At 50.9% G+C, this 12440-nt stretch overlaps 1 protein-coding gene across 1 annotated transcript in view; it reads right to left on the reverse strand.

Annotated features, from left to right (window-relative positions):
- Positions 1-12440, reverse strand: part of ganabb (glucosidase II alpha subunit b) — a gene marked incomplete at its 3' end in the record, with an annotated part of 37701 nt that overhangs the window by 4651 nt on the left and 20610 nt on the right. Inside the window, exons 6-12 of the mRNA XM_055666140.1 lie at positions 10605-10701; positions 9592-9691; positions 8710-8806; positions 6727-6907; positions 5322-5475; positions 2390-2625; positions 1660-1786 (exon numbers count right to left, since the gene is read on the reverse strand). Of these exons, the coding sequence (XP_055522115.1) occupies positions 1660-1786; positions 2390-2625; positions 5322-5475; positions 6727-6907; positions 8710-8806; positions 9592-9691; positions 10605-10701 (992 nt within the window). The remainder of the gene's footprint in view (positions 1-1659; positions 1787-2389; positions 2626-5321; positions 5476-6726; positions 6908-8709; positions 8807-9591; positions 9692-10604; positions 10702-12440) is intronic.

Below are 12440 nucleotides of genomic sequence, written 5' to 3' on the forward strand. Positions count from 1 at the left end.
CACTAACACACACACACACTATCACACACACACTATCACACACACACGCACACTATCACACACACACTATCACACACACACACACACACTATCACACACACGCAATCACACACACACACACACTATCACACACACACGCACACACACACACACACACACATCACACACACACGCACACACACACACACACACACACACACACACACACTATCACACACACGCGCACACTATCACACACACACGCACACTATCACACACACACACACACACACACTATCACACACACACGCACGCACACTATCACACACACACACACAAACACACACACACGCACACTATCACACGCACACACACTATCACACACACGAACACACACACACACACACACACACACACACACACACACACTATCACACACACACACACACACACACACACACACACACACACACACACACACACACACAGGATAACGTACACTTACACCAAGCCAATTAACCTACAAACCCGCACGTCTTTGGAGTGTGGGAGGCAACCGAAGATCTCGGAGAAAACCCACGCAGGTCACGGGGAGAACATGCAAACTCCGTACAGACAGCGCCCATAGTTGGGATCAAACCCGGGTCTCCGGCGCTGTGAGGGAACAACTCCTCCGTGTCGCCCGTCCAGGCGCTGTCTGTACGGAGTTTGCACGTTCTCCCTGCTCCAGTTTCCTCCCGTACTCCAAAGACGTGCAGGTTTGTAAGTCAAATGGCCGTCTGTAAATTGCCCCTAGTGCGTGTGTAGGATAGTACTAGCGTGCGGGGCAATCGCTGGTCGGCACGGACTCGGTGGGCCGAAGGGCCTGTTTCCACCGCGTATCTCTAAACTAAAACAAAACAATGTTTGCTATCCCCAGATCATAACTGATCGCCTTGGGTGCTCTGGTTTAGACAATAGACAATAGACGCAGGAGTAGAGGCCATTCGGCCCTTCGAGCCAGCACCGCCATTCAATGCGATCATGGCTGATCATCCCCAATCAGTACTTCTTTCACCAATTCTTCACCAATGGATAGACTTGGTTTATACTCTCTAGAACTTAGAAGATTGAGGGGGGATCTTATAGAAACTTACAAAATTCTTAAGGGGTTGGACAGGCTAGATGCAGGAAGATTGTTCCCGATGTTAGGGAAGTCCAGGACAAGGGGTCACAGCTTAAGGATAAGGGGGAAATCCTTTAAAACCGAGATGAGAAGAACTTTTTTCACACAGAGAGTGGTGAATCTCTGGAACTCTCTGCCACAGAGGGTAGTTGAGGCCACACACAGTTCATTGGCTATATTTAAGAGGGAGTTAGATGTGGCCCTTGTGGCTAGGGGGATCAGGGGGTATGGAGAGAAGGCAGGTACGGGATACTGAGTTGGATGATCAGCCATGATCATATTGAATAGCGAATGGTGCAGGCTCGAAGGGCCGAATGGCCTCTACTCCTGCACCTAATTTCTATGTTTCTATGTTTCCCACACTCCAGGTTTGTAAGTTGTCACTACCGTTCAGTGTGGTGCTAGTGTAGGGGGTGATGGCTGGTCGGCACGGACTCGGTGGGCCGAAGGGCCTGTTGCCGTGCTGTATCGTTAACGCTGGTGAGGACGGACTTGCTGCGAGCGAGCCCCATTACCTGGCCAACACCAGCCCTCGTAATCACTGCCGTCTTTGGTCTTGACGTAGAGGTTTTTAGACTGCAGGGCGGTGTGGATCTTGTAGCCGCTGTCGATCTTGATGTGTGGGTCCACAATGCTGACCATCTGTGTGGGGGGGGGGGGGGGAAGGAGGAGAATGGTCAACGCGCTAACATTCGCCGAGCTCGGAGAACGTTGCCGGGATCAGGAGCAGCTTGTCCCGACGCTCCGAACAAACGCAGCCACTCACCAGCAGCACCGACCCGTGCCGTCATCGACCAGGCCCAGAGGCACGACCAGGGTCACGGTTTGTTTTAAGAACAAAGGGCCTGTCCCACTCAGGCGACTGCCAGGGACGACTAGTTTTAATGGAATTCACCTCCGACAGCAAAAATTGCCGCCACTATTGTCGAAAATCTTTCATCACGTTGAAAACTTTGCGGCAGTCACCCAAGTGGGACAGGCCCATTAGGGGTCGGCCATTTAGGACTGAGATGCATTTCGTTGTCTCTGTACTGTACACTGACAATGACAATTAAAATTGAATCTGAATCTGAATCTGAATCTGAATCTGAGATGAGGAAAAACGTTTCCACCCAGAGAGTCGTGCATCTGTGGGATTCTCTGCCACAGAGGGCAGTGGAGGCCGATTCACTGGATGTTTTCAAGAGATTTGCAACCCCCCTCCCTTAATCCTCCAGCCCACCACCCCGCGCTTTTCCCCGGTACCTTGCGCTTCTTGGAGGCCAGGTTCTGCAGCATGTCCCTGGGGCTGGGGAACTTGTTGGGATCCCAGGTGAAGTATCTCTTGCCGTCGGTATGCTCGATGTCCAGCCAGATGACGTCGTAGGGGATGTCGTGCTGGTCGAAGCCGGCGTCCACTGCCTGCACGTCGCTCTCATCGTTGTAGTTCCAGCGCGACTGGTGGTAGGCGATGGCGAAGAGCGGCGGCAGGGCCTGCGTGCCTGGGGGTAGCGATGGCCACACACGGTTAAGGTTAACATGGTCGCCAAGGCGCAGTGGAACGCTTCGTCTAGCCAGCTATCCATACAGAGCAGACTGTACATACAACGGCCGCGCAATGCTGGGGCAACTCAGCTGGACGGGCAGCATCTCCGGAGAGAAGGAATAGGTGACGTCTCGGGTCGAGACCCTTCTTCAGGCCCAGAGATGCTGCCCGCCCGTCCCGCTGAGTTACTCCAGCATCTGCAGTTCCTTCTAACACATGAGGTGCTACATCTTGGCGGGACAAATCAAAACAAGACGTACATGGTAAATGGTAGGGAATTGAAGAATGCAGTTGAACAGAGGGATCTGGGAATAACTGTGCACAGTTCCCTGAAGGTGGAATCTCTTGTAGATAGGGTGGTAAAGAAAGCTTTTGGTGTGCTGGCCTTAATAAATCAGAGCATTGAGTATAGAAGTTGGGATGTAATGTTAAAATTGTACAAGGCATTGGTGAGGCCAATTCTGGAGTTTGGTGTACAATTCTGGTCGCCTAATTATAGGAAAGATGTCAACAAAATAGAGAGAGTACAGAGGAGATTTACTAGAATGTTGCCTGGGTTTCAACAACTAAGTTACAGAGAAAGGTTGAACAAGTTAGGTCTTTATTCTCTGGAGCGCAGAAGGTTAAGGGGGGACTTGATAGAGGTCTTTAAAATGATGAGAGGGATATGATGAAGCCGAATGTTAGTTAAAAATATAAGAAGATATTAAATTGGCTTCTGGGCTAGCTTACAGCTTAAATTTAGTGTCAAATTAGGCTTGCCTTAGGTTGCGGGTGTGTGAGATAATAAATCCTATAACATTGGAGAGCTAGAGATATCTTTGAAGATGCCATAAACCAAATTACCAACACGAGGCAATAAAGGAAGAGAGAAATAGCCAGTCACATCTTTGTAAGCAGATGGCCTATGTTTATGAGGGACCAAGTGACAGAGAAGAACCAGGGAAGTGGAGATAAAATGGCCTATGTTTATGGGGGAGGAGGTGATAGAGGAAGAGAGACATAGTTGGTCACATCTTTGAAGCAAGAGGCAATAAAGCAAATGGCCAATGTTTTTAGTATATCTTGTACCATGTAAACAAAAGGCCTTTGATGTGATGCAATCTGTGGAAACCTTTTCCTGTACTTCTGACATGATTAATGTCTGTGGAATGTGCTAAGGGGACAAAAAAACCCTATTTAAAGCAATGTAATTCTGTTGTTAAGGGAAGGTGGCCGAGCACAGTCAAGTGTCTGTGTTGGTCACTGGAATTCTCGCTCCCTTCCATCGGCCGATGTTAAGTAAAGTTTTGCACTGGTCTACCAAACAGTTTGTGTGGTGTCTGTTTATTAAGAAGCAAACCTGGTTTAGTAGTTAAGATAAGTAGCTTTTTCAGATAGACAGAGTTGACGTGGACAAGCTTTTCCCACTGAGAGTAGGGAAGATTCAAACAAGGGGACATGACTTGAGAATTAAGGGACAGAAGTTTAGGGGTAACATGAGGGGGAACTTCTTTACTCAGAGAGTGGTAGCGGTGTGGAATGAGCTTCCAGTGGGTGGTGGAGGCAGGTTCGATTTTATCATTTAAAAATAAATTGGATAGTTATATGGACGGGAAAGGAATGGAGGGTTATGGTCTGAGTGCAGGTAGATGGGACTAGGGGAGAATAAGTGTTCGGCACGGACTAGAAGGGCCGAGATGGTCTGTTTCCGTGCTGTAATTGTTATATGGTTATTAGTCGTTCAAGTCAAACTCAAGCACAGAGGGGAAGATACAGAGTGGCCACTTTGCTGCCACAGTTGTAAGTTATCTGCCTTTGACATCCACTACTGACACACACACACACACGGGGCCAATTAACCTACAACTCCGCACGTCTTCGGATATTGATCCAAAGATTTAATAGGAATCTGCGGGGTAACATTTTATTTATCAGAAGAAGTGTACATTACAATAATACAAGCCAAAGATAAAATAATACATTTCTTGTAGCACTTCACTTCATTTTTTACGCTTTAAAAAGAAAAAAAGGAGAGGATAGAGAGTGTGTGAAAAAGTGATCCAAAAAAAAGACCCATATGCACGAAGAGTTAAAAAAATAAGTTAAGAAGTAAGCCCTGGAAAAGAAAAAAGAGAAAAGGAAAAAGGGATATACCAACTTCGTATTTTTCCTCCCCCCCCCCTCACCAGGTCCTGAAACCATTTCTTTTCAGAGTTCTGTTGCAACTTATACTTGTAGTAAGTCGATAAATGCAGACCAAGTCTTTTGGAAGTGTTCTGATTTGCCTGCTGGGAGTCGGCTCATATCTTCCAGGGGTAACTTTTTTTATAACACACACGTGGGGGTATTGTACGCGCTGTCAAAGGAGGTAGTTGAGGCAGGGACTATCACAATGAAAAAACAAATTTGGACAGGCACATGGATAGGATAGGTTTAGAGGGGTGTTGGACTAACGGCAGTAGGTGGGACTAGTGTAGAAGGAGCATGTGGGACAGTTGGGCCCAGTTTCCGTGCTGTAAGGCTCTATCATGGCCCAGCATGGAGGAGTTGGGCCGAAGGGTCTGTGTCTCTATCTTGGCCCAGCATGGACGGATTGGGCCAAAGGGCCCAGTTTCCACACCCCCCCCCCCCCCAAGACGTTGGCTTTGCCCGCTGTTGCCGCTGCCTTACCCGTGAGCGAGGTGTACTGCTTGAAGACGTCAAAGGGAGAGGGGCCGAGCATCACGAACACGTCGATGATCCCGCTCTCGGACATCCACCGCACGTCCGTCTGGGGGATCTCGTTCGCTCCCTGCACGTAATCCAGCATCTTCCCGAACAAGGTCTGCAAGGGGCGATGGCTCTGGTTAATAGACGGCAACCGGGGAAACAATAACCCAAGGCCCAGCGCCAAAACGTGGCCACACCTGTATACTGCCCAGGTGAGATCTGCCCCAGGTGAGCTCTCCCCCAGGTGAGCTCTCCCCCAGGTGAGCTCTGCCCAGGTGAGCTCTGCCCAGGTGAGCTCTGCTCCATGATTTTGCCGAAGACAGACACAAAATGCTGGAGTAACTCAGCGGGAACACTGGAGAGGAGGAGTGGGTGACGTTTTGGCCTCCACTGCCCTCTGTGGCAGGGAATTCCACAAATTCACACAACTCTCCGGGTGAAAAAGTTTTTTCTCACCTCAGTCTTAAATGGCCTCCCCTTTATTCTAAGACTGTGTGTGTGTGTGTGGCCCCTGGTTCCGGACTCGCCCCAACATTGGGAACATTTTTCCTGCATCTAGCTTGTCCAGTCCTTTTATAATTTTATGTTTCTATAACTATTATTCTACAATTGCATTTTGTTGTCTGGGTACTGTACACTGACAATGACAATTCAAGTTGAATCTGAATCATTAGATGTTTATACGTTTCTATATGTTGCCTGGTCCCATCTTCCGCAAGGCTGTAGATCCCCTCAGGCCCATGCGGACCCTGTCCCAACACCCCCTGCCCCAGCTCCTGCCCCAACACCCCCCTGGGATGCCCCCTGGAAAGACTATAGACTTGGTTTATACTCTCTAGAATTTAGGAGATTGAGAGGGGATCTTATAGAAACTTACAAAATTCTTAAGGGGTTTGGACAGGCTAGATGCAGGAAGATTGCTCCCGATGTTGGGGGGAAGTCCAGGAACAAGGGGTCACAGCTTAAGGATAAGGGGGAAATCCTTTAAAACCGAGATGAGAAGAACTTTTTTCACACAGAGAGTGGTGAATCTGTGGAACTCTCTGCCACAGAGGGTAGTTGAGGCCAGTTCATTGGCTGTATTTAAGAGGGAGTTAGATGTGGCCCTTGTGGCTAAGGGGATCAGGGGGTATGGAGAGAAGGCAGGTACGGGATACTGAGTTGGATGATCAGCCATGATCATATTGAATGGAGGTGAAGGCTCGAAGAGCCGAATGGCCTCTACTCCTGCACCTAATTTCTATGTTTCCATGTTTCTACCCCCCTGGGCCCTGCCCCAGCTCCCTGCCCCAACACCCCCCTGCCCCGGCTCCACACGGGCCCCTTGCCCCGTCACAGGCCCGGTGCAGCAGCGGGCAGCACCCACCTTGCCGGCGGTGTTGGAGCTGATGTCGATCCAGGTCTCGGCAGCGTTGAGCCAGAACATCCCCAGTGTGCGTCGGGCGTTGTGGGCCAGCATCACCGGCACCGACCCGTACAGTGCCATGGGGTTGGCAATCTCGTACTGGAACACGTCCAGGTTGTACAAGCGGTACGGGTCACCCCCCCTGTAGGGACACGACAAGGCGGGTTAGTCTCACCTCACACTCATTCACACGCACGCTCACGTTCACACTCACACCCACTGTAGGGACACGACAACACAAGGTTAGTCTCACACTCACACTCCCCCTGTAGGGACACAAGGCGGGGTTAGTCTCACCTCACACATACTCACACCCCCCCTGTAGGGACACAACAAGGTGGGGTTAGTCTCACCTCACACTCGCTCACGTTCACACTCACACTCACCCCCTGTAGGGACACGACAACACAGGGTTAGTCTCACCTCACACTTGCTCACACACGCACACACACCCCCACTGCAGAGACACGACAAGGCGGGGTTAGTCTCACACTCGCTCACACGCACGCTCACGTTCACACTCACACCCCCCCTTTAGGGACACAACACGGGTTAGTCTCACCTCTCGCTCACACGCACACACACTCACTCCCACTGTAGGGACACAACACAGGGTTAGTCCACCTCACACTTGCTCACACGCACGCACCCCCACTGCAGACACGACAAGGCGGGGTTAGTTTCACACTCACTCGCTCACACACACGCTCACGCTCACTCCCACTGTAGGGACACGACAACACAGGGTTAGTCTCACCTCACACTTGCTCACACATGCACACACACGCCCACTGCAGACACGACAAGGCGGGGTTAGTCTCACACTCGCTCACACGCACGCTCACGCTCACACTCACTCCCACTGCAGGAACAGGACAACACTGGATTAGTCTCACCTCACACTCGCTCACATGCACCCGTTCAAACTCACACACACCCCCACTGCAGGAACAGGCCAACACTGGATTAGTCTCACCTCACACACACACACGCTCATGTTCACACTCACACCCCCCCCCAATTTACAGAGAGCCGAGTAACCCTGCAACCCCCACGTGTGAGGGAAGGCGACGAGAGGGAGACACAGACACACACAGACAATGACTGTAGTCGGCACAGTGGAGCAGCGGGTAGAGCTGCTGCCTCACAGCACCAGAGACCCAGGTTCCATCCCGACTACGGGTGCTGTCTGTACGGAGTTTGTACGTTCTCCCCGTGACCTGCGTGGGTTTTCTCCGGGAGCTCCGGGTTCCTCCCAAAGGCGGCAGTTTGTAGGTTAATTGGCTTCGGTAAAAAAAAACATTAAATTGTCCCTAGCTTGTAGGATAGGGCTAGTGTAGGCGGGGATCAGTGTGGACTCGGTGGGCTGAAGGGCCTGACTGTACCTCTAAACTCTAGTCTAATTTTCACTACAATTCCCACTCCTAGACCATCCCATATCTTTAGATTGTAGGGTAGGGTTTAATTTCTACTGAGTGTGGCATTCATTTACAAGGCTTATAACTTCATTAGTGATCATAAGCTCCAAAGAGATAGGAGCAGAATTAGGCCATTCGGCCCATCAAGTCTACTCCACCATTCAATCATGGCTGATCTATCTCTCCCTCCTAACCCCATTCTCCTGCCTTCTCCCCATAACCCCTGACACCCGTACTTTTTAGTTTAGTTTAGTTTAGTATAGAGATACAGCACGGAAACAGGCCCTTCATGAGCAGTGACCCCCGCACATTAACACTTACCTATCCACCCACTGGGGACAATTTTACATTTATACCAACAAACCCGCACGTCTTTTGAGTGTGGGAGGAAACCAGAGCACCCGGAGAAAACCCACGCAGGTCACGGGGAGAACGTGCAAACTCCGTACAGGCAGCACCTGTAGCTAGGATCGAACCCGGGTCTCTGGCGCCGTGAGGCAGCGACTCTACCCGCTGCTGAACTTACTCTGTGGTTTTGAGCTTCAGGCTGTCGGCGTGCTCGGGGATGCCGTACACATGCTCAAAGCCGGGCAGGGAGAAGTCCAGGCCGACCGACGATGGACCTGTGGAGCAATAGACAATAGACAATAGGTGCAGCAGTAGAGGCCATTCGGCCCTTTGAGCCAGCACCGCCATTCAATGTGATCATGGCTGATCGCGTTGAATTCATAGGCCATTCGGCACGTCAAGTCTACCCCGCCATTTAACCACAGCTGGTCTATCTCCACCCCCTCCTAACCCCATTCTCCTGCCTTCTCCCCGTAACCCCTGACACCCGCACTAATCGAGAATCTATCTATCTCTGCATTAAAAATATCCACTGACTTGTGGCCTCCACAGCCGTCTGTGGCAAAGAATTTCACAGATTCACCACCCTGATTAAACGGTGTGTGTGCATGTGCGTGTGTGCACATATGCGTGTGTGTGCGTGCATGTGCACGTATGTGTGTGTGCATGTGTGTGTGTACGTGTGTGTGTGCGCATGTGTGTGTGTACGTGTGTGTGTGTGTGCGCATGTGTGTGTGTGCGTGTGTGTGCACGTGTGTGTGTGCGCATGTGTGTGTGTACGTGTGTGTGCGTGCGTTTGTGTATGCGTGCGTGCGTATGTGTGTGTGTGTGCGTGTGTGGAACAAAGGAGGACCTGTTGCGGGACACTTTGAAACTGTATCCGTGCCCTTTATGTGGTGACTGTTTGCATACCGTGGGTATGTGAAACAACGAACATCGCTGCGACTTGTCACGTGTAACAATAAAGTATCGTTCGTACAGAGGGGGGGGAAGGGAGAAGGGAGAAGGAAGTCCTTGCATCAAATCACTCGCCCACACGGTGTCCAGACTGAAGCATTACCGTTGGGTTTGGAGTCTGTGTGAGATTTAAACGTCTCATCCCACATTCCAGCCTCGTCCTCCACCTCCTCGCTCTCCTTCTGCCCGTCCGTGTCTTCAGGCTGTGGGAAGGCGACGAGAGTCAAGTCAAGTCAAGTTTATTTGTCACATACACATACGAGATGTGCAGTGAAATGAAAGTGGCAATGCTCGCTGACTTTTGTGCAAAAGACAAACAACAAAACAACCAAACAAATTATAAACACAATCATAACACACATATTCTTTTACATAATAAATAATGGAAGGAAAAACGTTCAGTAGAGTTAGTCCCTGGTGAGATAGGCGTTTACAGTCCGAATGGCCTCTGGGAAGAAACTCCTTCTCAACCTCTCCGTTCTCACCGCATGGCAACGGAGGCGTTTGCCTGACCGTAGCAGCTGGAACAGTCCGTTGCAGGGGTGGAAGGGGTCTCCCATGATTTTATTTGCTCTGGAGTTGCACCTCCTGTTGTATAGTTCCTGCAGGGGGGGCGAGTGAAGTTCCCATAGTGCGTTCGGCCGAACGCACTACTCTCTGCAGAGCCTTCTTGTCCTTGGCAGAGCAATTCCCAAACCAGATGGTAATGTTCCCGGACAAGATGCTTTCCACCGCTGCTGCGTAGAAGCACTGGAGGATCCTCGGAGACACTCTGAATTTCCTCAATTGCCTGAGGTGGTAAAGGCGCTGCCTTGCCTTACTCACGAGTCAGGCACTTTAATCACACGTCACTCCTTCCTTGCCCCTCACACCCTTTCCCACGAGGACATCCCTCTCTGCCGCTCCGTTCTGTTGTGTGTCCGTTCCCCCCACCCCGCAAACACAGCCACAAATGATCACCTCGACTAGACTTTCAGTAGACAGGGAGGCACGGTTGTGCAGCAGGTGAGTTGCTGCCTCACAGGGCCAGTGTCACGACATGAATGACCACCTCTGGTCTATTTCTATTCCACGTGGTTCTCCAGGGCTACATCGGCCCCGCCAGCTCAGACTGACCTTCTCCAGCGAGTCCGCTCCCCCATCTCCATCTCCGTCTCCGGGCTCCTGCTCCGTCTTCACCTCCTCGCTCTCCGCACTCTCGTCCTTCTTCTCACTGGAAGACGGAAGAGTGAAACTGTACCGTTCCGTTGAAATATCTCGCGCTCACTCGATCGCGGCACCAGTTGTGGTGGAAGGGCCGAATGGCCTACACCTGCACCTATTGTCCATTGTCATGGCAATACTCTCAGCTACAGGACAGAAGCACACCCTTTGCCTCGACTGATAGAAACATAGACAAAACAGGTGCAGGAGTAGAGGCCATTCGGCCCTTCGAGCCTGCACCGCCATTCAATATGATCATGGCTGATCATCCAACTCAGTATCCTGTACCTGCCTTCTCTCCATACCCCCTGATCCCCTTAGCCACAAGGGCCACATCTAACTCCCTCTTAAATATAGCCAATGAACTGGCCTCGACTACCCTCTGCGGCAGAGAGTTCCAGAGATTCACCACTCTCTGTGTGAAAAAAGTTCTTCTCATCACGGTTTTAAAGGATTTCCCCCTTATCCTTAAACTGTGTGACCCCTTGTTCTGGACTTCCCCAACATCGGGAACAATCTTCCTGCATCTAGCCTGTCCAACCCCTTAAGAATTTGATAAGTTTCTATAAGATCCCCCCCTCAATCTCCGAAATTCTAGCGAGTACAAGCCGAGTCTATCCAGTCTTTCTTCAGACGCTGGTTTACACCAAAGATAGACACAACATGCTGGAGTAACTCAGCGGGGCAGGCAGCCTCTCCGGAGAGAAGGAGTGGGTGACGTTTCTGATCCGAGTCTGAAGTAGAGTCTCTACCCAAGTCTCACCCGTTCCTTCTCTCCAGAGGTGCCGCCTGGCCCAGTAGATATTGGTTTTTAGATACTGAAGAAGGGGTTCGGCCCGAAACTAAGGGGTTGGACAGGCTAGATGTCCAACCCCTCTCCTCCGACTCTGAATCTGAGGAAGGGTCTCGCCCCGAAACGTCACCTATTCCTTCTCTCCATAGATGCTGCCTGTCCCGCTGAGTTACTCCAGTACTTTGGTGTCTATCTTCCCTCTAGGGTATGCGGTGCAAGCAGCAACAAGCCCCTTTGAGTTTGACATCTCAGAGGAAACATTTCAAGCCTTATTGCCGTATTTACTCAGCCCACCCAGAAGCACAATGCAAAGAGAAGGACAAGGATACGTGCGGGTGGAACAGACCACGTGCAGAGGGTGTAACGTGCTTTGGAGAGTGGGGGAGAAAGCAGGCAACTTTGGATTTCATGCTCCCCAGATTATTCTAACAAAGGACGTCCCTCCTTGGCCCGTGTCCGAGTCACTATTTGGGACCAGCCTTCAGTGCCAGGTTGGTTAATGCGGACTGAGCGGAGGTGTCGGGCGGGCGAAACGATCGCCAAGCCTACGCTTGGTCTCACCGATCTAGATCAGCTGACAGCGAAGGAATAGGTGACGTTTCGAGTCGAGACCCTTTTTCAGACTCTTTTAAACGGGAGGAGTCAAAGGCTTCTCTCTGCCACAGAGGGTAGTTGAGGCCACACAGTTCATTGGCTATATTTAAGAGGGAGTTAGATGTGGCGCTTGTGGCTAAAGGGATCAGGGGGTATGGAGAGAAGGCAGGTACGGGATACTGAGTTGGATGATCAGCCATGATCATATTGAATGGCGAATGGTGCAGGCTCGAAGGGCCGAATGGCCTCTGCTCCTGCACCTATTTTCCATGAAAAGTTGTTGAGGCTAAGGACTAGGCGGAGGAGAGTATCGGGAGACAGGGGTTGGTTGGTTCCGCGGCCGAGGAAGACACGGGGGGCTT

The sequence above is a fragment of the Leucoraja erinacea genome, unplaced genomic scaffold (assembly GCF_028641065.1).
Source record: "Leucoraja erinacea ecotype New England unplaced genomic scaffold, Leri_hhj_1 Leri_198S, whole genome shotgun sequence".
Taxonomy (NCBI): Eukaryota; Metazoa; Chordata; class Chondrichthyes; order Rajiformes; family Rajidae; genus Leucoraja; species Leucoraja erinaceus.